Source organism: Sinohyriopsis cumingii, chromosome 10 (assembly GCF_028554795.1).
Source record: "Sinohyriopsis cumingii isolate HCF-2022 chromosome 10, ASM2855479v2, whole genome shotgun sequence".
NCBI classification, from domain to species: Eukaryota; Metazoa; Mollusca; class Bivalvia; order Unionida; family Unionidae; genus Sinohyriopsis; species Sinohyriopsis cumingii.
Genome location: NC_142970.1, coordinates 46918194 through 46945246, shown reverse-complemented (window position 1 = coordinate 46945246; position 27053 = coordinate 46918194). Strand labels below are relative to the sequence as shown.

At 35.4% G+C, this 27053-nt stretch overlaps 1 protein-coding gene across 1 annotated transcript in view; it reads right to left on the bottom strand.

Annotated features, from left to right (window-relative positions):
- Positions 1 to 27053, bottom strand: part of LOC149789989 (uncharacterized) — a 226954-nt gene that overhangs the window by 93133 nt on the left and 106768 nt on the right. Inside the window, exon 8 of the mRNA XM_089972076.1 lies at positions 398 to 518. Coding sequence (XP_089828202.1) covers positions 398 to 518 — 121 coding nt within the window. The remainder of the gene's footprint in view (positions 1 to 397; positions 519 to 27053) is intronic.

The following is a 27053-nucleotide window of genomic DNA, read 5'->3' as shown; positions in this document are numbered from 1 at the left end:
AAAAATCACCATGGCATCTGTTGCAATCTACAACTTATCTACAAATGGCATGGTCAATATCCCCATGCATATTTCAGTCACAACAATTATTATCAAGTCTGAATAAGAATTTCTGTGCAGAAATTCCCAATGTTCATGCAACTTGGGAATTTAAAAAACCATTCATGTCTGACATCTCCAGCATATCTGACACATACACACACATGCACAAACAGTATACATATGTGACTTGCAAAAATGGTATAATAAATTTTTAGCATACAAGCTTTTACTGCTTCCATCACCGTCCATAAAGGGGTACTAATGACTGGCCCTTTGCTAATGAGGGACAGGAAGAAACTGCTAGTAAACTTTGCTGACCCTGGCCATTTTTGTGTTGCTGACTTGTTTAGCATACCTGCCATCAACTGATGCAGCTCCACCTTCTGTTAATGTCTTGATGAAGATTCCCAGCTTCTCTAAACCTGCATCTGCCCCAACTCCCATACCAATAATACTGAGACCCAGTCCTTGAGGGCCTAGAAAACAAAGAAAATAGTAAATAGGCAGTCCATACAAGAATTACAAGAGCAACATCTTCACTGTCAATTGCATCAAAATACACATTACTAGAAGCTTAGGTTTTTTTTTTGTTGACACCTATTAGTGGATTTTGAGTTTGCTATCAGTCAGTAACAAAGAATGATCCTTCAATGGAAACAGGACTCCTTATCAAATCTATGAATGAATTTAAGTAAAAACCATAAAAACTAATATTCACAAAAATAATTACTCTGGGTGTCATACAAGCATCAAAAACTTTAACATAAAATCGATGATGCCATTACCCTTCAGAAGAGATAACTCTGTCTTGATATGCTAGTTATGGAGATAAGACAAAAAGTCGACCTCTGCATTAGATTAGGAAGTAAAATTAAATTAATTTATCATCTCTGTTTATTAGAGATAGAAAAATTCAAACCCTGGAAATAAAGATTCCCATATGTCAGAAAACAAAGATGTTCAACAGTAAGAAGAATAAAAGTACACACCATAGGTAACCAATACATATACCTTAGTTCTTTTATGTCTTTTGACACTGTTTACAAACATCAATTATTTGGCAAAAAACAATTTTGTCATGCTTTGTAATTACTGAACAATGATTTAAAAGAATTTGGTGATACATTGTCTTATAAGTGAGTATATACAGTACACTATAGTAATCTGTGACTAAACAGATTAACAGTTGGATTTTAAGTGAACAGCATCAATATCTATACTACACACTGCATCTGCTTACTACACAGTTCATATGCTTACTACACAGTGAATATACTTTCCATTTGCAACATAATGGCAGATGGGCAAAAAGCTTCACATCCCACTCACTCTTGGCTTTAAATATTTCTAAGAATCAACTAGTCCAATCAGACATGTTATACATAATTGTACTCACCAACAATAAACACCCTTTCAACCAACTATTACAGAAATGTAAAAGCTGACCAAAGTTCACCACCTAAATTTAATCCTGTGAAAGGCTATTTTCCAGAACTTATTCTGTAATCCTATTAACAAACTGAGACCAGTCCGCTCACACTCTAGGAAGCAAGTGCAAGCCTATGGTTGCATGACTTTATGAAAAGAAATGGAAAACAAGCTTCAGTAGAAAATGTGGACTTCACCCAACTAAATCTGTAATATTTTCAAAAAAAAAGCCCATCCTTATCATTGATGAGAAACAGCACTTGACTGGGCAAGTGACTGCAGGAAATATACTCTCATCATTACAAGATAGGCAAGTGAATTTTCAATCCCAGCCACCCATACCTCATCCCATGCCACCCCGTTCTAAAATTTATATTGGTACAAGTTATGCCTACAGAAGCTATGCCACTGAACTCTGATTGGGGGCCTTGGTGGCACCCTAGACCTTCAGCCTTATCAACTCCAATCATGCCCTTCCTAACATAACATCCTTGATCTGCCTCATTGCAGAAATAATGCTTAGAAGAACCAATTAAACAGCATTGCATTGAGATAACTGCAGTTTCCATTTACACAGCATTATCTGAATAATGTTTGAAACACCTACCATATATACTGAAGTTGAATTCAGGTCCAATTTCAAATCTCATTAAACAATGGCAGATCAGGGTCTATGTTGTTTGTTCTACTTAGGTCTCCTAACAAACTGGATAGACCCAGATGTGCCACTGCACTATGCAACAGCAGATATTGGTCTATGCAATTTGTAGTCGGATCTAACTTAAAAAGCCAGCACATACAGTACTTCATAAATTTAAATTAGCAAGCTTTTAAGATACCAATGGCTGATGAAATTGAATCTGATGTAACCATTGGTGCATTTATCTGTGCAACCCAGGCAATCAAAATATGCAATTAGAGGTAAAGACAGATATTTCATCCATTCCAAAGTGATAGGGGAAGCAATTTGTGATATAATGGTACACATTGTACTACTTGAATGATTTCACTTGAATTTAGTTCCTGTTTACTGTTTGTTTTGTTGACTGATTTGAATGGCACTTTTAGCACATTATTTGAGTATACCCTGGCCATACAATAGGACCTAATTATATTTCCCATGGACACAACAAAGCAACTGACCTAAACTGACCTGGGCAGGTATCCAACCTGCAACCTTTGGATTACAAGTGCAATGTTCTATCAACCGAGTTACTGCGGTTCTCACCTGGCTAATGAGAACAAATAATCTGATTTCATATCAGTAAATTCACTAACTGTTGTATTTTGATTATGACACAGTCTTGTTAAAACATACCTCAAAGTAAGGCTCCATCATTTATAACTCACACATCAATTACTGAGATATTGTAAGCAAATACATTGTACTAATAGATTATTATAGAATTTATTATTTATAATACTAAATACATGTTAAATTCCATGGTATAATTAGTGTTAAATTTTTTACTGATGTACATAGTTACACTTTCTTTTCAGATTGTCTCAAGCAATAGCAGTCCTTGCCTAAATTACCCTCTATAGTGTTAATATTATTATTATTATCATTATTATTATTATTATCATTATTATTACTACAGTTGTACCTGCCTTGAAAGACCAACCCTTCTACCAAAAACATATGGTCTCTCAAGATAGGTGGTCTCTCAGAAAACGTCATAACACTGTACAATCAATGGATCTGTTTATCAGAAATCTGGTCTTAAAACAGATGGTCTCTCATGACAGTAGCCTTTTGAGACAGATTTTATTATTATCATTATTATTATTATCATTATTATTGACAATATCAACAGTGTTATAACAATGATGTGCTATATATGTAAGTGCTCATTTATCTGTAATAATTTTGGTATTTTTAAAACACTAATTAGCAACATTCGTTCAAAACATTTCATTAACTGGTTCAACCATGATGCTTTAATGTAACTACTCAACCAATTTATGGATGGATGAACAGACGTATATGGAAGGGCAAGGGTAAATTTCCCTACATTACGCATAGTGGGTTATATAAATGTTTTCGCTGTCATCAATAGAAACTATGTCCTGATAAAAATTAAAAAATACTAATTACTGACTTTAAATTTAACAAGTATAACACTCCCTCACTACAGTGTCTCTCATTATAACAGCTATAGTCTTGGATCCATTGTTGGTGTGGGTATGTGTGTGTGGGTGTGTGTGTGTGGGTGTGTGTGTCTTGTAATTCATTATACTATATGGTTCCCATAATGAGGAAGGGCTATGTTCAGTTTTAGAGCTACAATGCATTTTGTTTCACTCTTGTAAGTTTGGCTAAATGTGTCAGTCTGTAACACATATTCATTCCTAAGTCAGTTCAACTGCATACTCCACAGACCAAGATATACCATCACATAATTCACAAGTATAAATCTGTGTCTATACAGTTAGGTGTAACCAGTAGAACAAACAACACAGACCCTGATGTACTGGGTTAGTATGTGACAGCATCTCAGATTCAATGTTGTTTGAAATTCGTCTCAGCTTCTAAGTACAAACAGTATTGTACTTAACTCATTCTGACATTGGCTTTGCAATTTTCACTGTAAATCTGTCTCAGAATTGTCTTTTTACTGGTGCCAAATGTTTCATTTGTCAGCACCTAAAAGAATTTCCACCTATCCATTAAAATGCTTGCTCAGCAAGTTTAAATGTGATTGTCATTATTTGAAATGAGGTCAATAAAGTCTTGCTAAACTGATCATTGTAATGTTCACCAATATGATACAAGCAAGAATGGAGTGATGTGCAACAATGTATTCAATGTCATATTAACATGGCCAATGAAGTAGTTCTTGTCATGTAATGAATAGTATCAGGTTTCCAGATCACATGACAAGTTCAACTACAGAATGATTATTAAGCATTTTCAGGAACACTTATGTAATTAAGTATTTAAAAGAGAAAGGTTTATTATCTAACATAAAATAACTAAAACACATGAGAACAAAAAACAATGTTAATGCATTTTTAAGTCAGCCATCCTATTTCAAATTGAAAAGAACAGGATCAAGGAAAATACTTTACCATCTTCATAAGTATATGATCCAGTAAAATATAAAATGGATTAACTCCGGCGATGATGCTTTGAAAAGTATGTAATCCTGTATTAATCATACAAATTCACTTCACAGAAAAGTTGCAAGAATGTTTACAACCCACTATGATACAAAACAAAACTCTGTATCCAGATGCAGCAGCAGCACAGAAACTTATCTCCAAAGCACAACAGATGGAAGGAGAGATTCTTTAATCCCCTGCACACTTCACTAATTATTTTAACTCCTCAAGAGACACCATTTACCCACAAACCAGTCCCATCTACACTTAGTCTACTGCATCTGATGGCTGCTAAGACTGGCATGCTGGTTAAAGGAAGGGGGAGGTTGGAGGAAGGATTTATTTTATCAGATATTTTTATCCCAAGTTACAGCTGCAGGGAGGTCAAAAGGTAGCAGAGTGCACAAATAATGAGCTGGAGTCTGTCTCTCCAAGCTACCATATTTATCTACACACAAGAAAATTTATCAGCAGCATAACATGGGGGGGGGTTATTTGGGCATTTATGGTTAAGATTTATCATGTGATATGTCAATCAGAATGCTTCTTGGGCCTACAATTTGTCCTTTGAATCATTTGTGTATGTTTGATGGACCAGTGTTCCACATGAAATACTTTTTTCTTCTTCAAAATACATGTAGACAAATGAAATCGTCCTCAAGATAATGATAACCCAGAGACCAGGGGTGGGCAAGCTATGGCCCGCGGGCTGCATGCGACCCACCAAGGGTTTTCATGTGGCCTAGGATCAAGTCATCATTTGCACTGACTCTGTTTATGTTACTCTGTTTATCAAATGAATGTGCTTCTTTTGAAGTTTAAGTTTAAGTTTTCAAATATTAACAACATATCAACAACTGAAAATTAATTAGATGTTATTTTGAAAAACCTTTTGTTTTTGCTATTTCAAATATTAATTATTTTACTTAATGAACTATGCGGCCCGCGACAAGGTGTAAATCTGTGTATGCGGCACTTGCACTGGAAAGTTTGCTCACCTCTGCTCTAGACCTACTCACATACATAATTACAGTAAATCCTATTATAATTAAGCCCAACCTCTGTTGATACAGTATGTGGCAGATGCCATAAAGTTTACTGTTAAAAAATTTGATTCAGTGTGCTGCTTTACAGCATTGCAATAGGGGTGAAACGGTACACCTGTGCCGCGTATCAATATGATTTATGATACAAAGCCTACAATATGATACATGTTCGATACCTTATCAATACACACATTAACTTGATGGTCTTTCCATCTTCAGAAGGCCTGTCAGTGGTACGTGGTGACCTTGCATGTGATTTACTAATTGCATTTCCACTTTGCAGATTACAGATTACAGACATAATAATACAACATTAGACAACACCTATAAGATAAAACCATATAATGATATGATTACAAACACAAACACCATGAAATTAGAAAACATAGAAGAAAAAAAACATGCTGAGAATATTTAAGGTAGGAAACATTATTAGGTCTTTAAGTTTGTTCTTGCTGTTGAAATAAGTGCGTTTTGAGAGCACTCTTGAATGGGATCACTGTGTCTTTGTGTCTAAGTTCAGTGGGCAATTCATTCCACGTTGCTGGGCCCTGGTATGCAAAAGAACGCTGTCCATATGACTTTATTTTCATAGTGGGAATAATGAGTATACGATTGTCAGAAGATGAGCATAAGTATATTGCTGGTATGTACACATGGGTGAGGTCGGAGAGGTATTTTGGACTAGAGTCCATCAGTGAAACGTAGCACAGAGAACAAATTTTGTGTTTGATTCTGGATCGAATGGATAACCAGTGTAGGGTACAGAGCAGTGGGGAGGTGTAATCTGATCGTGGTACTCTAAGTATGATCCGAGCAGCTGCATTTTGAACTTTTTGAAGTTTTTGGAGTAGATATTGAGATGAACCAGACAGAACTGAGTTACAATAGCCCAGTCTTGAAAGTACTAATGAACACAAGTGTTTTAGTGGCATCAACTGAAAGATATTTGCGAATGGAGCTGATGCATCTCATATGTTCATGACATGTTGGTGCAATGTGAGAGTACTGTCCAGAGTAACACCTAGGTTTCGTACTGATTGTGTGAATTTAATGTTGGTGTTGCTGATATTTATTGTTTGAGGTAAAGGATGTGAATGAGAAAGTCTTTGTGTTGTAATCAGAATGGCCTCAGTTTTGTCATCATTCATCTGCAGCTTGTTACATGTCATCCATGATTTCACATTAGAAATGCACCTCTCTACACCTTGGATGGTAGCATCAACTTCAGTTGGGTGGCTAGATTTGTATATTTGGGTGTCATCAGCGTACAATTGGTGAGACACTGGATGATGATCTATGACACTTGAGAGCGAATGAGTGTACAGAATGAAGTTAACAGGTCCAAGAACAGACCCCTGTGGAACACCACAACATAGATCAACTGGGCTGAAGTGTATTCCATTTGCAGACACAATTTGTGTCCTGTTGACCAAGTAGGACTTGAACAACAGTAAGGCTGTATCATGAATGCCAAATACGTGCTGGAGACGGTGAAGTAATATATCAAGGTCTATTGTGTCAAATGCTGCAGACAAATCAAGGAGGGTGAGGACTGTAATCTTTCCGCTATCCAACACAGAGAGAATGTCATTAACTACTTTTAGAAGAGTAGTTTCAGTACTGTGGCATGGGCGATATGCAGATTGTACATTGCTAAAAATGCTGTTTGAATTCAGATGAGATACAAGCTGGGATAGAACAACCTTTTCTAAGGTTTTTTATATGAATGGGAGATTAGAAACTGGGCAGTAGTTCTTTAAATCATTATTGTTTAGTGTTGGTTTCTTCAGCAGAGGCTTTGCAATGGCAGTTTTGAAAAATGATGGGAATTCCCCTGATGAGAGAGAGGTAGTAATAACATCAGTTAGTGAAGGCAATACTGGATCTCAGCACTCAAGCAGCAGTGATGTTGGAATTCGATCAAGTTCACATGACTTTGGTGCACTCTTCATCAGGACAACTGATGGAGGTAGAACCTGGGAAAATCCCTGTAAGAACAACAAACCCATGCAAAGCTATTGACAAGTTTTCTCACAAACCCACAAAGGCCAAGCCTGAGACTCTAACCCACATGGACAGTGGTGACTAGACTGCTTGGCCTCCCCATAAAGATGGTGCATCATAAAGGTTGCCACTATACAATTTGCTCCCCATGTCATGTCGTGGAAAGCAAAGCTACTGGCAAGCTTTCTCATATACCCATAATGGCCAAGCATTGGACTGAAAACCATGAAGGCAGAGGTTAGATAGCAATGATCAGTAACGCCAAGCACTTTAGACCGTACAATTTGCTGTCCAAGACATGTTGTGGGAAGCAATTTTGGAAGGAACACCAATCAGGAGCCTCAGCTCATCAGCAAGACTAATGTGGAACGCTCGAAATTAAATAAATTCTTGGTTCCATCAATAAGATGGTAATTTGGTGGATGATTTATCCAGCACTTCTAATGCACTACTGGCTACATCATGTTGAGGAAATGGAAGCTATGTACTTTCCAAGGATACATCAAGGCAGCCAACCCAGGTTGGTCTAAGTGGGTATCGAAAATTGTGATCCCTGGATTAGGAGTCTGAAATTCTACCAAGTAAACGACTGTGGCTAGCTCCCCTCTCAACATTATCAAGCTGCATGCCAAACCTGGTACAAATGTAACAAAGCTTAAATAATGTTATCCTGTGGAAACCAACATCAGGAGGCTGAACAATCCAAGGCCATAACTCTTATAACTGAGACAAAACCAGTGAAGGCATGTGTATGGTAATGAGACAATGTTCATACCAAACTGCCCAAGAAGAGCACAATATAATGTGAATAATATACAGTTCATTTCCAAAGGCCAAAACTCAATTCAAAATGGAGTTTAGAGGTCAGAAGCCAAAACCAGAGCTAGCTCATCTAGCATTATGATACAATGTATTCAACAAATTGCATAAGAATACGTTGAACGGTTCCTGAACTATGCTGGTTGCAATGAATAGTGGATATTCAATATTGAAGGAAAAAGAGCAATAGCTCTGTAAAATTGGATCTGAAAATATGAAATTCTATAAACAATCTTTATAAGACACATCTATATAATCAGCCATTCACGGTCCAAATGTCATCCAATTATGCTCGTTACAGGCAACATGAAGGTATTAAGTTAATTGCCAAGGATCATAACTCTATCCAAAATGGAGTTAACGAGACAAACACAAAAAAGGAAAATATGGCTGACTATGCATTAAATGTGGCCAAGTGGCCTCCACAAAAAGGTCATGGTACATCAAATCTCACAATTCCTAAACTCTACCCAGCAAGAAAACACTTGAAATTTTTAAATGATTTCATACACTCACCTCAGGAATACTTCTGACACATGGAGAAATAATCCTCTGCTGTCACTTATTCAATGTTCATCTACTGTACCATATAGGTTACATGTATGTGGAAAGAAACATACTGATGTATATCAGCAATCATATGAAAAGCTGGATAATGGCTCTACAGAAATTACACAAAGAGATGAATAGATACCATCACATGGGTAATGTTGGCAAGTAGCAATCTACAATCAACACAAACATCTAGCTTTGCTGAACACCTGTCCAAAGTAATCAACTTAATGGTAGCAGTCCTGGTTGCTGGAGGCAAAAAGAGCCATGTGATGTGTTTGTCTTTATCCTGTGTTTCTTAGATTTTTACTGTAGCTTTAACAATTTTAGTCATATCGCTTTGATGTCTGCAGTGTGGCAGTTTAAAGTGATGTCTAGCACTGGTGCATCATGCCACAGACATGTAGCATGATGTCCCACCCAGTCATATTATCCTGACACCAGGCTGACCAGTCCTAACACTAACCTCTTAATGCTGAGCGCCAAGCGAGGCAGCTATTAGTACCTTTTTTTAAGTCATTGGTATGACTTGGCCGGGGATCAAACCAATGACCCCCCGCATCTTAATGCAGAGCACCAAGCATTAGGCAGCTGCTAGTTTAATTTTTATAAGTCTTTGGTATGACATGGCCGGTGTTCAAACCTGTGACCTTCTGAATCAGAGGTGGAGGCTCTAACCACTTAAGCTACCGGCACAGTCCATAAAAACAATTTTTATTTCATTAATGTATATATTTTATATTTCAAATATAAATAACACAATCAACAGATCGTTTTATATATATACATACATACATATACACAAATGCATGCATGCATGCATCCATCCATACATCTATACATACATAAAGAGCACATTTCTTTGTGTCATGACTTTTCTCAGGGAAAGACCTGCTCCTGATATTGGTGAAAAACCGAGCTCATCAAAGCTGTATCTACCATTAATGGCAAAAGTTTCACAACAGCTTTGCAAATAAATAAAAAGTGCTTTTTGTTTATTTGTTTATTTATTTATTTCCTTTAAGGCTTTTCACTTGACAATTTCATTGTGCATAATTCTGAATTATTTATATAATGTTCATCTTAATAATAATTTTTTTAATAAAAATTCCACTATTTGGAATACCTTGGAGGTAACCCTACAGACAACTGTTACATGTCTGCAGGCTATTCCTAAAGTTATTCAACACCTTGTCTGGTGCAAGAAAATAATTCAAGGCCATTAATCCCATTGATCTTGTTTTATTGTCACCTTGCCAAATAAAATAAAGCCTGCAAGGCAATGGATGATGATGTAATGAGCTAAACTGTTAATTATCTTCATCAGGACAGCTTAAAGTGGAACCAACTGGAGATGAGGAATGAGATGGTCTGTGTACCAAGGTCCAAGATAACACAGTGATGCATAAAATTGGACCCTAAGGATGTTTACTCACACCTTAAAATCTTGATTTGATAATGTCCTGCATGAAACCAACAGCTGTTATCAGATGAGATAGGATAAGATAAGAAATAAAAGGAGTATGACTTCAAGCCATGGTTCATTTAAGTTAATCTTCAATAATAAGTGGAAATCAGTCATATGCATCAGTCTCAGTCCATAAAGAAATTCTACATGTTTTTCAACCTCTAGTTTTGAGCCCTCAATTTATTCTGCAAAACTAATTTTTTATCCGAACCACAATAACCTAAACATTTGACCCTATGACTCCAAAATGAACAAGACTTTTATAACTTAAGTGCAAGTCCTCTGCAAACTACAGTCATCAATGTACATGGTCGATATATTGTTACCTTTATCTTTGACTCTAAAATCAACAGGTTTCTTTCTTTCCCATCAAGAAAGTCATTCAATAAGGTTCATGACTGAAAACTAAACTTCTGTACAGAGACCATTTCTGTTCTGTTATGGTCAACATGTCATCTGACCTTTACACTCCAAAATCAAAAGGTTTTTTCTTACCCCAAGGTCAAGATATCAACAAAGTCTGGTACAAAAGGTTAGCAGATAACTTAAGTTATTGTGCAGAAATAAAATTGGTAACATAGGGAAGGTCAGATGCATTGATCCCATAATGTACTCACTGCTGGGCAATGTAAGAGGCATAACTCTGCTGATGACAATGCCACTACATGATGACTGGTCAACATGGATTTCTTCTGAAAATGACCATAATATGTACCAAGTTACATAAAGATCATCGATAGACTCCACAAGTAGTCACATTCACAAAATATTCTCACATATTACATCCAGGCACAAGTCAGAAAGGGCCATAACTTACAAAAATCGAAAGATCACAAAGAGTGGTTAATATATGTATCTTTAAAAGATAACCTCAACACATATTAAGTTTAACAGTGGTCCATAAAATTAAAAAAAAGTATTGCATTCATACTACTTTGCCTTAGGAGGGTTGCAAGACAAAAAGGACTATAACTCTAACAATAATTGCAAGAGCAGTAATTTGCCAATGTGCAAATCTTCAGATGAGGGTCATGATGAGGGTCATACAATGTAAACAGTTGTATGGTCATCCATTAAAAAAACAACTGTGTTTACAAGATTTTATTATAAACTATATCAGGCTCCTATTCAAACAGGGCAATAAGTTCAAGAAAAATTGCAGGTACTTTGCTGAAATCTTGTCTTCAGATATGGCAAATTATATACCAGATAGACAGGCAGATATTGTAGCTGTTGGTCGTGTGTGGGCTACATGGGGAATTAACACTAAATCAAACAAACAAACTTTTAGACTGCATACCATATATACTTAAATTAATTCCCCACTCTAAATAAAGTCCCATCCCTTTTATAAAGAACAAAATAGTTAAAAGATGCAGTGCAAGACCTGTGCTTTTCAAAGCCTGTCTGCTTTAGGTTTATGATTACAACAAAATGCTGCAGCAGTCTCACTTAGCACAATGTACAAATTACTAAAGTCATGTTAAATACAACACACTAGCTGGGCAGGAAGTTCAAAAAGACTTACTGGTCCTACTTTAAAAAACTGTTGAGTGGGAAAATGTGTTAATCAATTGATCATTTTAACTGTGCTGATATTTACATTGAGTGAATTCAGTGACAGAAAGAGCCCCAAGTCAGCATAAGTGTACATCAAACAAACAACTTTGCCTTTCATTATTGTGCTCAAACAAATGCAACCCATTTGGAAAATTCAATGCCACATGTGCCATTAATTAGGGAATATACAGTATTTAATTGTTTGCTTTCATTAAATCGAATTGCAGTTAAAAATTTCCACCTGATAACCACTAACTGCATTTATATCAAGCTAGTAGACTTCACAGAAATGCCTTAGCTTTTTATATAATGTTGTATACTTGAAAAATTATTCATTCCTACCCTACTATCTTGAAGCAGAATCTGTCTTATTGTTGTGATCAGTTTTTTTATTGGGCAAATTTATTTATTCAAATTATTATTGAATTTATTTATTCAAATTGTTATTCACTATAATTACAAATATTCTTGAACAAAAACATTTGGAATTATAGTGAATTCACAAAATGACATTTTTGGATTATGTTATGGTGATAAACAACAAAAAAATTTAGCACATCATCACAATCCAGGCCACTTGCACATTAGCATATTTTATACTACAGGCGCATCAACAAATTCAATATTTGAATTTAACTGGAACTCAAACACAAGAATTCAGTTGGAACTTCACACCTTTAGACTTGTGATAGAACTTCAAGACTATTTTGGATTTAATTCCCAATACTGTAAGTTCTTTTTAAATTTTCAATTTGTATACGAGGGAAATAAATTATTCGTTGAATTTTACAAAATTTGTTATTTTTTTATCCATTTTGTTACTTAGTGTAAGACTATATAGTCATAAAAACTCTTACTTTTTGATGTTTAACAAACTTTTAACACATTAACCCCTGGTGATAAGTTTACGTGACAGGAGATAGTAGCCTACTGCCGAGCTCTGTAGCGTCAAAGTCATGAATGATACACTAAAGTGGGTGGTATTAGAGAAAGGTAGATGTAACTCTACAATGATACCAAATAATCTGGAATTTCTAGTTGCACTACAAAATACAGAGGGACAAAACTCATTTTTTGGACCGTTTTTTTCCCACCCAAACTTCGCTCGTGGTCAGAATCCAATTTTGTATCTGGAGTCTCACATCAAATAATGAGTACTTGAGAAAAGCATGCCAGCAGGTTCCTCATGGTTGACAAAGTTTTTAAATGGAGGGGAAATTTAACAACTTGAACAACTTCAGGTGAAACTCAAAGAGAAAACTATAACCCAGAGCTACTTACAGTGCCATCTCTTGCACTTGAAGGAAACTCTACTGGCCTTCTTAAGAAGAAAGATTAAAAATGCACCTCATATGATGGCAGTAATTATTATTTAGTTTATCATCTCTTAAGCATTAAACACTAACTTATTTTATAATCTGTTAATATCATGTACATGCTCACATCTTCTCTTAAATACCAATTTTTGCAGATTTTACATGTTACTAAGAATATTTCATAGAACTGTACCAAATTACTTTAAACTTTTCTTAAACTATTCCATTTTTGGTTTCGGTGGATAAAGACTGCCATGTAATGTCAACCTCATCAGGGTAAATTACTGGTCATAGCCTCAATACAGTACATGCCATAGTGTCAACCTCATCAGGGTAAATTACTGGTCATAGCCTCAATACAGTACATGCCATAGTGTCAACCTCATCAGGGTAAATTACTGGTCATAGCCTCAATACAGTACATGCTATGGTGGCGTTCAGTATTAAGAGGTTAGTGTTAGGACTGGTCGTCCTGGTGTCAGAATAATGTGACTGGGTGGGATATAATGCTACATGTCTGCAGCATGACACCCCATTGCTAGACATCAATAAAAACTGACACAATGTAGATATTGTAGTGATATGACTAAAACTGTCAAAGCTATGTTAAAATCTAAATCACATACACAGACACACACACACACCTCAATGTAGGCATCTTTCTAAGAGAACTGCTGGGTGAAACTCAATTTCATAAACTGAAATATAAAAGCTAATCACAATCACAAACACACACCTCCATGTTGGCATTTTTGTACAAGAACTGCTGGTTGAAAATCAATTTTTGTATACAATGAAAGATAAAAAACCACATCTGTGCCTTGTAGACTCAAACCCAAGAGTGCTAGAGTCAGGTATTTTTTCAGATTACCAACTTAGCTATTGGCACTCACAGTTCATTTGTCCAAAATAATGCACATTTCCTTAATCACAGATGCGGCAGAGAGTCTAATCATTTTATACTGGTTTTTACACTCTATTTTTCATGCTACATGATTGTAACATATTGCCTGTTAAGTCATCATCATTCTTGTATTCATCATTCCTTCAAAATTCGGTTAGGATAATTTGGTTGCAATAGAATACATATCAATGTCAGGGTTTGAATCTTTGTTCTGTATATTTGTTTTCTCTGCTTTTTAAATCAATTTAAATCAACCCAATCTGTTTCCTCCCTGTTTAATCACCCATGGGGTCTGGCAGCCGACCAAGACTGACTGGTTCCGTGACAGGATTGTAACCTACATCCTATCGGTCACAAGTTTCATTTCTGTTTAAATCAATCTAAATAAATTCAATCTGAAGGTCTGTTTCCTCCATCTGTTATAATCCATATGCATCATTCAATCAGAGGCGCGAACTGATCTTTACAATATGGAGACATTCTGCTGAATCTTTATAGAATAATTTCAGGTCCACAAAAAACTCTCTCTTACAAAATATTCTAGTACTAATATTATAAGGTCTGTACCAAGAAACTGTCTCTTACAAGATGTTCTAGTTCTTATACAAGGTCTGTACCAAGAAACTGTCTCTTACAAAATGTTCTAGTACTAATACAAGGTCTGTACCAAGAAACTGTCTCTTACAAAATGTTCTAGTACTAATACAAGGTCTGTACCCAGAAATTGTCTCTTACAAGATGTTCTAGTTCTTATACAAGGTCTGTACCAAGAAACTGTCTCTTACAAGACGTTCTAGTACTAATACAAGGCCTGTACCAAGAAACTGTCTCTTACAAGATGTCCTAGTACTAATACAAGGTCTGTATCAAGAAAATGTCTCTCTTACAAGGTGTTCCAGTACTAAAACAAGGCCTGTACTAAGAAACTGTCTCTCTTACAAGATGTTCCAGTACTAATACAATGTGTGTACCATAAAAAAAACTCTTTCTTACATTATGTTCCAGTACTAATGCAAGGTCTGTACTATGAAACAGTCTCTCTTACAAGATGTTCTAGCGCTAATGCAAGGCATGTGCTAAGCAACTGTTACCAAAATGTACCAAGTAACTGATGCAAGATCTGTATTAATGATTCTCTCTTATCACCTATTCTAGCACTGATGCAAGACCTTTACTAATGATTGTGTCTCCTACCACCTAGTCTAGTATTGATGCAAGGCCTTTACTAATGATTATGTCTCTAACTAGATGTTCTAGTACTGATGCAAGGCCTTTACTAATGATTATGTATCTAACTAGATGTTCTAGTACTGATGCAAGGCCTTTACTAATGATTATGTCTCTAACTAGATATTCTAGTACAGATGCAAAGCCTTTTACTAATGATTATCTCTCTTACCAGATGTTCTAGTACTGCTGCCAGGCCTTTACTAATGATTATCTCTCTTACTAGATGTTCTAGCACTGATGCAAGGCCTTTACTATATTATGTTACCAGGTGTTGTAGTACTGATGACAGGCCTTTACTAATGATTATCTCTCTTGCCAGATGTTCTAGTACTGATGCCAGGCCTTTACTAATGATTATGTATCTAACTAGATGTTCTAGTACTGATGCAAGGCCTTTACTAATGATTATGTCTCTAACTAGATATTCTAGTACAGATGCAAAGCCTTTACTAATGATTATCTCTCTTACCAGATGTTCTAGTACTGCTGCCAGGCCTTTACTAATGATTATCTCTCTTACTAGATGTTCTAGCACTGATGCAAGGCCTTTACTATATTATGTTACCAGGTGTTGTAGTACTGATGACAGGCCTTTACTAATGATTATCTCTCTTGCCAGATGTTCTAGTACTGATGCCAGGCCTTTACTAATGATTCTCTCTCTTACCATATGTTATACTACTGATGCCAGGCCTTTACTAATGATTATCTCTCTTACTAGATATTCTAGTACTGCTGCAAGGCCTTTACTAATGATTATCTCTCTTACTAGATGTTCTAGCACTGATGCAAGGCCTTTACTATATTATGTTACCAGGTGTTGTAGTACTGATGCCAGGCCTTTACTAATGATTATCTCTCTTGCCAGATGTTCTAGTACTGATGCCAGGCCTTTACTAATGATTATCTCTCTTACCAGATGTTATACTACTGATGCCAGGCCTTTACTAATGATTATCTCTCTTACTAGATGTTCTAGTACTGATGCCAGGCCTTTACTAATGATTATCACTCTAACTAGATGTTCTAGTGCAGATGCAAGGCATGTAAATAATTTGTTACCAAATGTTCATACCGTCGCACATGCCCTTCTGGGTGCACATGACGTAAATCCAATCAATCAATCAATAAAAAAAAAACAAGTTCAAGTACTGATTCAATGCATGTACTAAGAAATTGTCTCTTACATGATGTTCCAGTACTGATGCAACATCTGCAATAATGATTCTCTCAGGTTCAGAGTTAGTGGTGTTCTGACAACATTTTATACCAAATATTTAATAAAAACACATGAAGGGCAGAGTCAGTAATGGTGCATGTATACCTTATGTACATTGGTGATCATGTAAGCTAATCCTTAACTGCTAGCAAACACATAGGATAGTCTTTAATTAAATTTTGAATATTTTAGATAGGCTGTAATGACACAGAGAAACATATAACATAGACCTTAAACACATGAATGAACACATAGAAAAAAAGCCTTCATTACATGGGTGAATATACTGGAAAGATGTTTAATCACATGGGTAAACATGTATAATACACCCTAATCACCAGATCCAATGTGAAGGCCTTTACATAGAAAAGACCTTTATTACATAGGTGAATATATTGGATAGGTATTAATCACATGGGTAAACATGTATAATACACCTTAATCACCAGATCCAATATGAAGGCCTTTACATAGAAAAGGCCTTCATTACATAGGTGAATATATTGGATAGGTATTAATCACATGGGTAAACATGTATAATACAACCCTAATCACCAGATCCAATGTGAAGGCCTTTACATAGAAAAGGCCTTCATTACATAGATGAATATATTAGATAGGTATTAATCACATGGGTAAACATGTATAATACACCCTAATCACCAGATCCAATATGAAGGCCTTTACACAGAAAAGGCCTTCATTATACAGGTGAGTATGTAAAATAGGTTTTCATTACTTGGGTGAACAAGCTGTAGAGAACCCACTGATATATCCAGTGTATTCAACACAGTAGCAGCATGAAAAATTATCTTTGGAGATTTAATGTATTTTCTGCCTGTTGTAAGTATGTGCATGTTTTTTCAAAATGGAGAGAAGGAAATATAGGTACAATTGTGGTGTCACCTTCCTGGCTGGCATAAAGGTAATGAATTGAAAAAAGCAGTAATAAATAATGCATATATTTTACAATTAATGAAAACTGTCAATCTGCATACTTTTTGAAAAGGACACTTATTGTATCAAAGAAGTTTGTTGTTGTTGTTGTTGTTCTTGTTGTGGGGTTTAATGCCATTTTTCAGCACACGATAGGCTATGTATGGCGACCAGTATTAATGGTGGAGGAAGAACCCGGGAAAACCCCAGGAAGAACCACCAACCCACGAGAAGCTACTGGCAAGCTTTCTCACATACACACACTGGCCAAATCCTAGACTCAAAGAAGTTTGTAAGGTTCATTATAGCAAGAAACCACTGTAGTTTCTAAACATTAAATATCTTCTACATCAGAAGCTAAAACAAATGTAAAGTGCACCAATTTTTATGTGCAGGTTCTACAGCCATGCAAACAGCACATAGATTTTGCTGTCTGGTGTAGCCACTATGTGGTGTAGCCACTGTTTGGTGTAGCCACTGATGATATTCACTTGGGGCAAGATGGATGTGAATCTGTATCCTTAACACTATTTTGAGCAAAACAAGTAAAAAATTTCAAAAACTGATAATCTAAAACTTAAATTAAATTAACTAAAATCAAAGAACTTTCCATCTTTCTTGAGTCCCTCTTCTAAACTTTTCAAATTTTGATCATACTGGTATACATTAAGTATCACATTAAGCATCACAGAAAGTCTGACAAATTATGATCACTGAAGTCTCACAAATTATGATCACATAAGTCTCACAAATTATGATCACATAAGTCTCACAAATTATGATCACAGGAAGTCTCACAAATTATGCTCACAGAAAGTCTGACAAATTATGATCACAGAAGTCTCACAAATTATGATCACAGAAGTCTCACAAATTATGATCACATAAGTCTCACAAATTATGATCACAGGAAGTCTCACAAATTATGCTCACAGAAAGTCTCACAAATTATGATCACAGGAAGTCTCACAAATTATAATCACTGGAAGTCTCACAAATTATGAGCACAAGAAGTCTCACAAATTATGATCAAGTCTCACAAATTATGATCACACCTTAATTTTAAAACCAGTGCAATAGGAAATATGCATTTTTGGGGTGCGGGTGTCAAAAGTATCACATTAAGAATCATAACATGAATGACATTAAGTATCATATTAAGTAACACAAGTTTCATAACAAATTATGGGTTTGCAACTTGAACTTGATTTCCTTGGGCATAAACCTGGCAAAAACAAAACTTGCTCCTAACAACATAATATGAATGAATTCAAGCTCAAAGTGCAAGTTTGTTTTGGTTCCAAATTCTGCTACGTTTCCTTCTTTTCTTCACCATGCCTTATTTAAATGTAGTTTCAAGATCCACAAGAACACTAACAAGAAAAAACCTTGGTTCAGACAAACTCGAATGACTAAAGGTTTAAATGAGTCCCAGTGTCTGTGTCAGATAAAAGCGTTCCTTTCTTTAATTCTATATGCATGAACATTCCCAACTTTGCAGACTCGCCACCAACAGATACACCTGACTGATCTCTGCCAAAATTTCCTCAAATCAAATTAAAACTTATTCAGGATTCAGTGTTTTCAAAGCAATGTTAGACCCTTTATCCTCAAAAACCTCATTCAGGATTCAGTGTTTTCAAAGCACTGTTAGACCCTTTATCCTCAAAAACCTCATGCTATTCAGCATCTGATTTTAAAAAAAGTAGACTGATTCTTCATGTCTTTATAAAAATTTGTAGTATCATTTACTAATATGGCCAACCAAACATACGGTCTAAGCAGTCTATCAGCACTCCTTTGAGAAATCAGGTTGTAATGATTTTACTGTTGTGCAATAGTTCCAAACAAAAAGAATATAAAAATACTATCTAACATATCAAAAGTTTCTGAAACAGAATCTATTGCCATCATAAATTGTGTCAGTAAATGTTCTTTGTGAAAAGATTTTATGCAAACAAACTAATTTACAGCAGTGTTTATGGCACAGATGAAATGGACAAAAATGTTTAGCTATTGCTGACAGAAAATAATTATATACAGAAACAAATAAAGAAATACAATAGCTAACTTGATTAAAGGCTTCTTATGTTTCATGTTACAAGGCAGAGGAGGAAGGTCCCTCAACAGCAATACACAAAATCGCTAGAAATATGTTCATAGACCAAGAATGACTGACAAGAGTACCAAATAATCTTACCTGAACAGAAAAACAGACATACAGACAGATGGACAAACATGAGTAAACTATGTTTCTAATATAAGATGGGACACATAAAAGAGAAAATAATGTTGGTATCAACAGCATGAAGAAGAAGACAACATTACTGATCATTTGTATATATGGAACAGATCTTACAAATCACAGATAATTCAGCCAACATCTATTTTTAAAAGAAATCTTTTTTTTTTTAAATTTTTTTTTTCAATTCCTTTTCCACGGCTAAGCTTTTTGCCCAATTTTTCAACAGACTATTTTCATGGAAAACAACTGCCTAACAGAGTGCTTGAAAACTGACTTGCATACAAAAACTAACCAAACAGACCAGATGTGGTGTAACATTATATCCCCCCTACCACTGTCATCTCAAACATTATAGCATAGACACAAAAAACAGCTTAATTACCACTCTTACTATGTATACTCACTTATAAGTCGAGTCAAACAGCAAACAACACAGACAGTGATCTGTCATTGCATTAAGTGCCAGCAGATCAGGGTCTATTTTCTTTGTTCTATTGGTTCCTCTCAACAAACTGTATAGACCCAGATATGCCTTGACATACTGCAAGAGCAGATCAAGGTGTGTATTCTTTGTTCTCTTGGTTACTCCCAACAAACTGTATAGACCCAGATTTGTCTTAACATACTGCAAGAGCAGATCAAGATGTGTATTCTTTGTTCTCTTGGTTACTCCCAACAAACTGTATGGACCCAGATATGCCTTGACATACTGCAAGAGCAGATCAAGGTGTGTATTCTTTGTTCTCTTGGTTACTCCCAACAAACTGTATAGACCCAGATATGTCTGAGCATTATGCAAGAGCAGATCAGTGATGTCTGTAACTGGATTTGACTTCTACGCAAGTATATATGATATGTTAGGTTCATATCTTGCATGCAAAACAAACATCTCCAGGAAGGCCACATACATTGGGAATGACTTCAATTATTTTTCCTGCAGTTTTCTTTCTTAAAACCTAAGGTTATGGTATGGACCAGACTGTATACTTACTGAGAAAGAAGAAAGAAAATAATTAATACTGAACTATCATAGCAACAGAAGAAGCTTAAAAGTAATTTAACTGCAAAACTGGGAAAAAGAAATTCTGATTAAAAAAAAACAACAAATTCTTTCCAGAAACACAATTACCATACTTGGCTCAAATTTGTATTGCCAATGTTAAGTCCCGCTCTTCATCATTTCAGTGCCTTTTCTATTCTAGAATGACCCATAAAACATTATCCTGATTATCTATGCACAGATTATACATATGGATTATTATTCAGTAACATAAAATGAGAGTATATTTATGACATGTAAAGGATGATACATGAATATTCCATCTGTGACATGATGGATGTAAACGACTGATGCTTTAATGTTCCATCTGACATGACAAATGTAATAGGAAGATGCTTTAATGTTCCGTATGAAATGACATGTAAAAGGATGATGTTTTGATGTTCTATCTGACATGACATATGTAAAGGGAAGATGCTTTAATGTTCCATCTGACATGATGGATGTAAACGACTGATGCTTTAATGTTTCATCTGACATGACAAATGAAAAGGGAAGATGCTTTAATGTTCCATATGAAATGACATGTAAAAGGATGATGTTTTGATGTTCCATCTGACACGACAAATGTAAAGGAAAGATGCTTTAATGTTTCATTTGACATGACAAATGTAAAGGGAAGATGCTTTAATGTTCCATCTGACATGACAAATGTAAAGGGAAGATGCTTTAATGTTCCATCTGACATGACAAATGTAAAGGGAAAATGCTTTAATGTTCCATCTGACATGAAAAATGTAAAGGGAAGATGCTTTAATGTTCCATTTGAAACGATACGAAAAAGGATGATGCTTGGATGTTCAAATCTGTGACATGACAGATATATAAGGATTATGCTTTAATATTCTATCTGTGACATGACAGATCTAAATAGATGATGCTTTGTAATGGTGCAAAATTTTGTAGAATGATTTCTGATATATAATTTCAAAATGCTTTCTGTCACGGTAAGTGTGACATGTAAACATTAAGATTGATGTACTGGCTAGGACCAATATAACTTGGCAGTTTGCAATAATTAAACTCTCCTGTTTTGAGGCACGAAATGAATTTTAATTAGAATCCATTCAATACCCATCCGACATATATGTCAGTGTAAAAGATGGGATGAACCAGGAAACTGGGGGGGGGGGCGGGTTGAGATAAGTGTCGTAAAATGCCATTTTCCAGAATAGTCATTAATAAAGATGGACTAGAGAGTATTATTCTAACTACAAGGGAGTGATAAAGATGTTTGGCAGGTAAAGTAGTAATCCTGATTGGCTAAGCTAAACAAGACAGTGTGTGTTCCCAGACATCAGGTCTTTAAAACAGTTACCCTCATAAAATTAACCAGTCTAGGTTTCTGTGGGAAGCCAAGAAGTTGATTCCAAGGAAAAGTAGCAAATATCCTTTCTCGCTGAACAATTTGCCCATAGGATAGGGGGTCTGGAACTTTTAGAGACCCGTATCCAGACAGGGAATATTCTCTGATGATAAGTGAGAGAGAGCTCAAGAAAGCACAAGGTTATCCTCAATTTCATGCAAAGTGTTCATTGATATGAGTTTGTAATTAATGTTGAATTTATTCATTTTAAATTCATACTTCAATTTTTCCTTGAGTTAAGAAATAATTGTGCAGGTTATATGATTGATGTGTTATAAGAATGTCATACAATATTCCGTTATATGAATGAGTTCAGATTTAGTTGTTTTGTATATAATAGAAATCATGTAGTGTAAGATTTCATGAATTTCTTTGATACAAGATTATGTGAATATGTAAGTTTTCTGTCTTTGATGAATAGCATGCCAAGAATTGATTTTTTCCTATGTCTGGAAAAGTATGAAAATGAATTGCTAATTATCAAAGTACCATAGATAGGATAAGGTATGAAGTCCATTAATCCCTGTGTAATTAAGTTGTGAATTCTCTCTGACCCAGAATCAAGTTACATGTGCTAACTGGTCTAGTGGTCTAGTCCAGCTGGTCCATTTATAGCCACAGCAGGTCAGTAATATTGTCTGAGAAGTCTAAGTACTAGTACTTGCATTTCTACTAATTATGTCATGTCCTTAGTAGAAATGCAAGTACACTACTAAAGACATAAATTCACAGTTAACATGATTCTGTATCATTATTAGGTTGTGACATGACCATAGCTACTTGAGCTAAATTTCAATAGACAATATCAGATGAAAAAGAGCAGGAATATTTGCTGATTCCTGGAGAAGGAAACCCAACATGTATTTAAGTTGAGTATTTTTCTTTTTACTTTTAAGGAGATAGCTCCATACAGTTGCTTTGTGGGAAAAGAGCAGTCTGCAAGCAAGAGGTTCATGACCTGAAGAGGCTTAAGAGAAAAAGAAGGAAAAATAGGAAAATGCTGACCTATCACCAGTAGTGATTTGGAAAGGACCAGAAGCACAAGGTGATGCTATTGTGCTGGCAATCTGAGTCTGATCAGTCCCTCAATCATAGTATGAAATTTGTTCCATCAGTATAAGAGAACAGCTAATTGAATTTCACATAATTTTGTGACTATTTTCTGTGAGGAAATTAAACATCCACATGTCATGTTCAATTTCATTTTGTTTATGTAACTGATTAAAAATAAATTGCATAAAGAGGCTCATGTTATTCTATCTGTATCTCTTCTCAGTTATACCATCCCTTCATTTCATATTTTATTTTTTTCTTTACTCGATCCAGGCAATAGCACCAAGGTCGATCACTTGCATAATTTCCACCACCTCCTGACATGCTTTAATGTTCTATCTGTGACATAACAGACATTAAAGGATGATGCTTTAATGTTCCAACTGTGATGGACACTGAAGAAACTGTATTATGCTGAGAAGTTGATCACGGATTTTGAAAAATAAAAACATTTGAACTGCCATGATGTGAATATATGGTCCTGACAAATGGGCAAATGAATGAAAAAGTAAGCATGCCAGACCAGCAACAGTGAGATGAAATACATATTGTACATTACTCCCTCACACAACCCTCCCCCATATCTGATGGAAAGAACAGAGGGCAATATATTAAATATAAATGGCATTCCAGTTTCAAAATTTTAGATTCATAATTTAAAGTTTTCTTTTTACTCAAATACTAATAGGCACCTCTGTCTGGGTGGGTTCGAGTCTCGGGTTCGGCCAATGTGAATATGTGAGAAAGCTTGCCGGTAGCTTTTTGTGGGTCGGTGGTTCTTTCCGGGCTTTTCCTGGATTCTTCCTCCACCATTAATACTGGCCGCCATGTATAGCCTAGCTTGTGCTGAAACAAGGTGTTAAAGCCTACAACAACGACAACTAATGGGCACAACAAAGGATATTGATTTACACAAAGGAATGTTCAATATATCAATTTCAAATCTTATTAACATGGGTTCTGTCCTCTGACTGAGCTTATCTGAAAATGAACTCAAGAGTTCTTCAATACACAGTAAGAGCCTCTGCTTCAAAGTCCTCCAGTCTCTGTCCAATAATTGTATCAGTTTTCCGAGTGACTAAAAACTTTACAAAATGTGACCAAATTTAAATCCACTATAAAACTAAATTTTCCCAACTTGATAAAAAATACAGTGACTTGCATATTAAAGACTTTAAAGTTATTTAGTTTAGAAATGTTGTTTTAAATAAACATTTTGATCATTATTTGATTTTTAGTGTATATCCATCTTGAGAAGATTTGTCAATACAGTGTGGAGGGGTATATAAAGCATTCCCACTCATTTTTTAAATGTACATAAACCTAGTTACAGTCAAAACTAAAGGTAGATTTATTAATGGGTACAATGGTGAAACGAAATCTGTATAGAAACTAAATCTGTTTAAAGAAAAAAATGGTGTAACCTGTGTCACTGTTACATAATATATACAATTCATGACGATCTATTCATAACAGCAACTCAAGGTCAGATGTTGCTTTCATTGTTAGTTCCTAAACAGGACCATAACCCTTGCAATTGATTAGATACCCTGAAACATTACCGTATGTACCTGTAGTGTGCCAATCATAATTTGGGCTGTAGTTTTCAGATTATATTGGTCATCACCTCAGTATCAAACATGATGAATGTATTATATTCCTGCTTTTCATCTGCAGACAATCGATTTGAATGAAATTCTGTATATACAAAATAACATGCCACCATGCTCATCTGCAAAACCACTGTTACAGATCACTGCCATCTCACCTGTCTGCATGGGTTCAAGTCTTGGGTTCGGCCAATGTGGGTATGTGAGAAAGCTTGCCATTAGGTTTTCAAGGGTCGATGGTTCTTTCTGGGGTTTTCCCGGGTTCTTCCTCCACTACTTATACTGGCCGCAATGTGTGGCCTATCTTGTGCTGAAAAATAGTGTTAAACCCTATGACAACAACAACTGCAAAACACAGCCACACATCAACATTTTTATGAATGCTTTTACATCAACTGCTGAGCATCTTGGTCAAGAATCTGTAATAAAGGTACACGTAGTCTAATGGACTAGAGACAAGCAGCTGGTCGATCATGATGATAAATTTGCATATGTATGTGTGTGTGTGTGTGATTTGGATTTTTAATGTAGCTTTAACAATTTTTCAGTCATATTGCTATGATGTCTGCAGTGTGACAGTTTATAGTGATATCTAGCACTGGGGCATCATGCTGCAGACTAGCAGCATATGTGTTTAGTCTTTCATCTATGTTAACTCCAAGAATGATTCCTACAGAGTTAGCTATACAAATGCCCTTTGATTTTTGTATGTTCAAGTGAAGACTCATCTTTATAAAATATACACGCACTGATTTTTTTTTTTTTACATCAATGACATACTACAGTATACAAATGGGAAGGGTTTTGGAAATCAGTGTTGAAAATCCTACAGAAAAATCCACTCAGTTAACAATCATCACACTGTATTATATACTACACACAATATCCATTAACTGTTTTAAGTGATTACATTAAGGGCCTGACAGCTGCTGACTGTTACATTCCTGCCTATGCAAGCCAGGTGCTGGATCTTAAACTCCATGAACTATTACATACATTCATGCTAGCAACTGTAAATTAGTCATCCCTTCAACCCCAGCATTCTGAAACTTGGGGCACCTTATAAAATCCTGAGGTTTCAAAAATACAGCAGATGTCTATGAGTTTCCCTTAAGAAGACCTCAACAATTGATAAACTGGATCATTATATCTCATGCTGGCCCACTATATTACTGTCACCTCTTATGAAAGTACCAAGGGCCAGTGTACCAAGCTAAATACAGTGATTCCCCAACTACAGTGCTGTTCACCTATACTGGGATATATTACATGGAAAAATATAATTCAACCAGTATCATGGGGTCCATGACTATGCCCATGTTATACAAGGAAAGTGCTACAATGTTGTACTTTGAAGTGAAGGACCACTTTAGTGGTACAGGTCATGAGCCAATGATAACCAAAATTGAAATAAATTATTGGTAGGTTTGATTTAGTGTTTTACACACAAGTTGGTTATTTAGTACTAACCAATGCAGCTAAAAGAAATTAACCCAAAACAAAGGTAACATGATGAATTTATTTTTAGTGGTAGCACAGTATATAAAATTAAACATTTCTTTGTCTTCATTGAAGATTCATCTCCATTTGAACTGGTAAATCATTCAACAAAAGAATATGCAATGGTGATGACATAATTTCAATCCAGTTCGGCATGAAACTTGTTCCTTTCTGTCTGTTAATGATACTGGTGTTACAGAAATAAAACAAAACAACCACGTAATCAACTGATGTAAGATATCTGTGAATGCACAGGTATAATGTAACACTGAAAGTAAATTACAAACATTTTAAAAATTAACTTCCCAATTTTCAGTAATTCAGTGTGTTCAAGAAATTTTTTCGAACACACAGTGAACCCAAAACAGCATATGATGAAAGGAAAGCAGACTTTAAAAAACAGATTCCCTGAAACCTACTATACTACTCTACCATAAAAGTATCACTGGTAAAATATTCAGACTTTTTAAATTTAAGATAAAATATTTCAACAAAACATGAATGCTCAATGTCTGGAAGTACATAGTTTGATTAAATCTGCATTTCTTGTCAAAATCAATTTTTAACTATATATAATAGCATGTTCT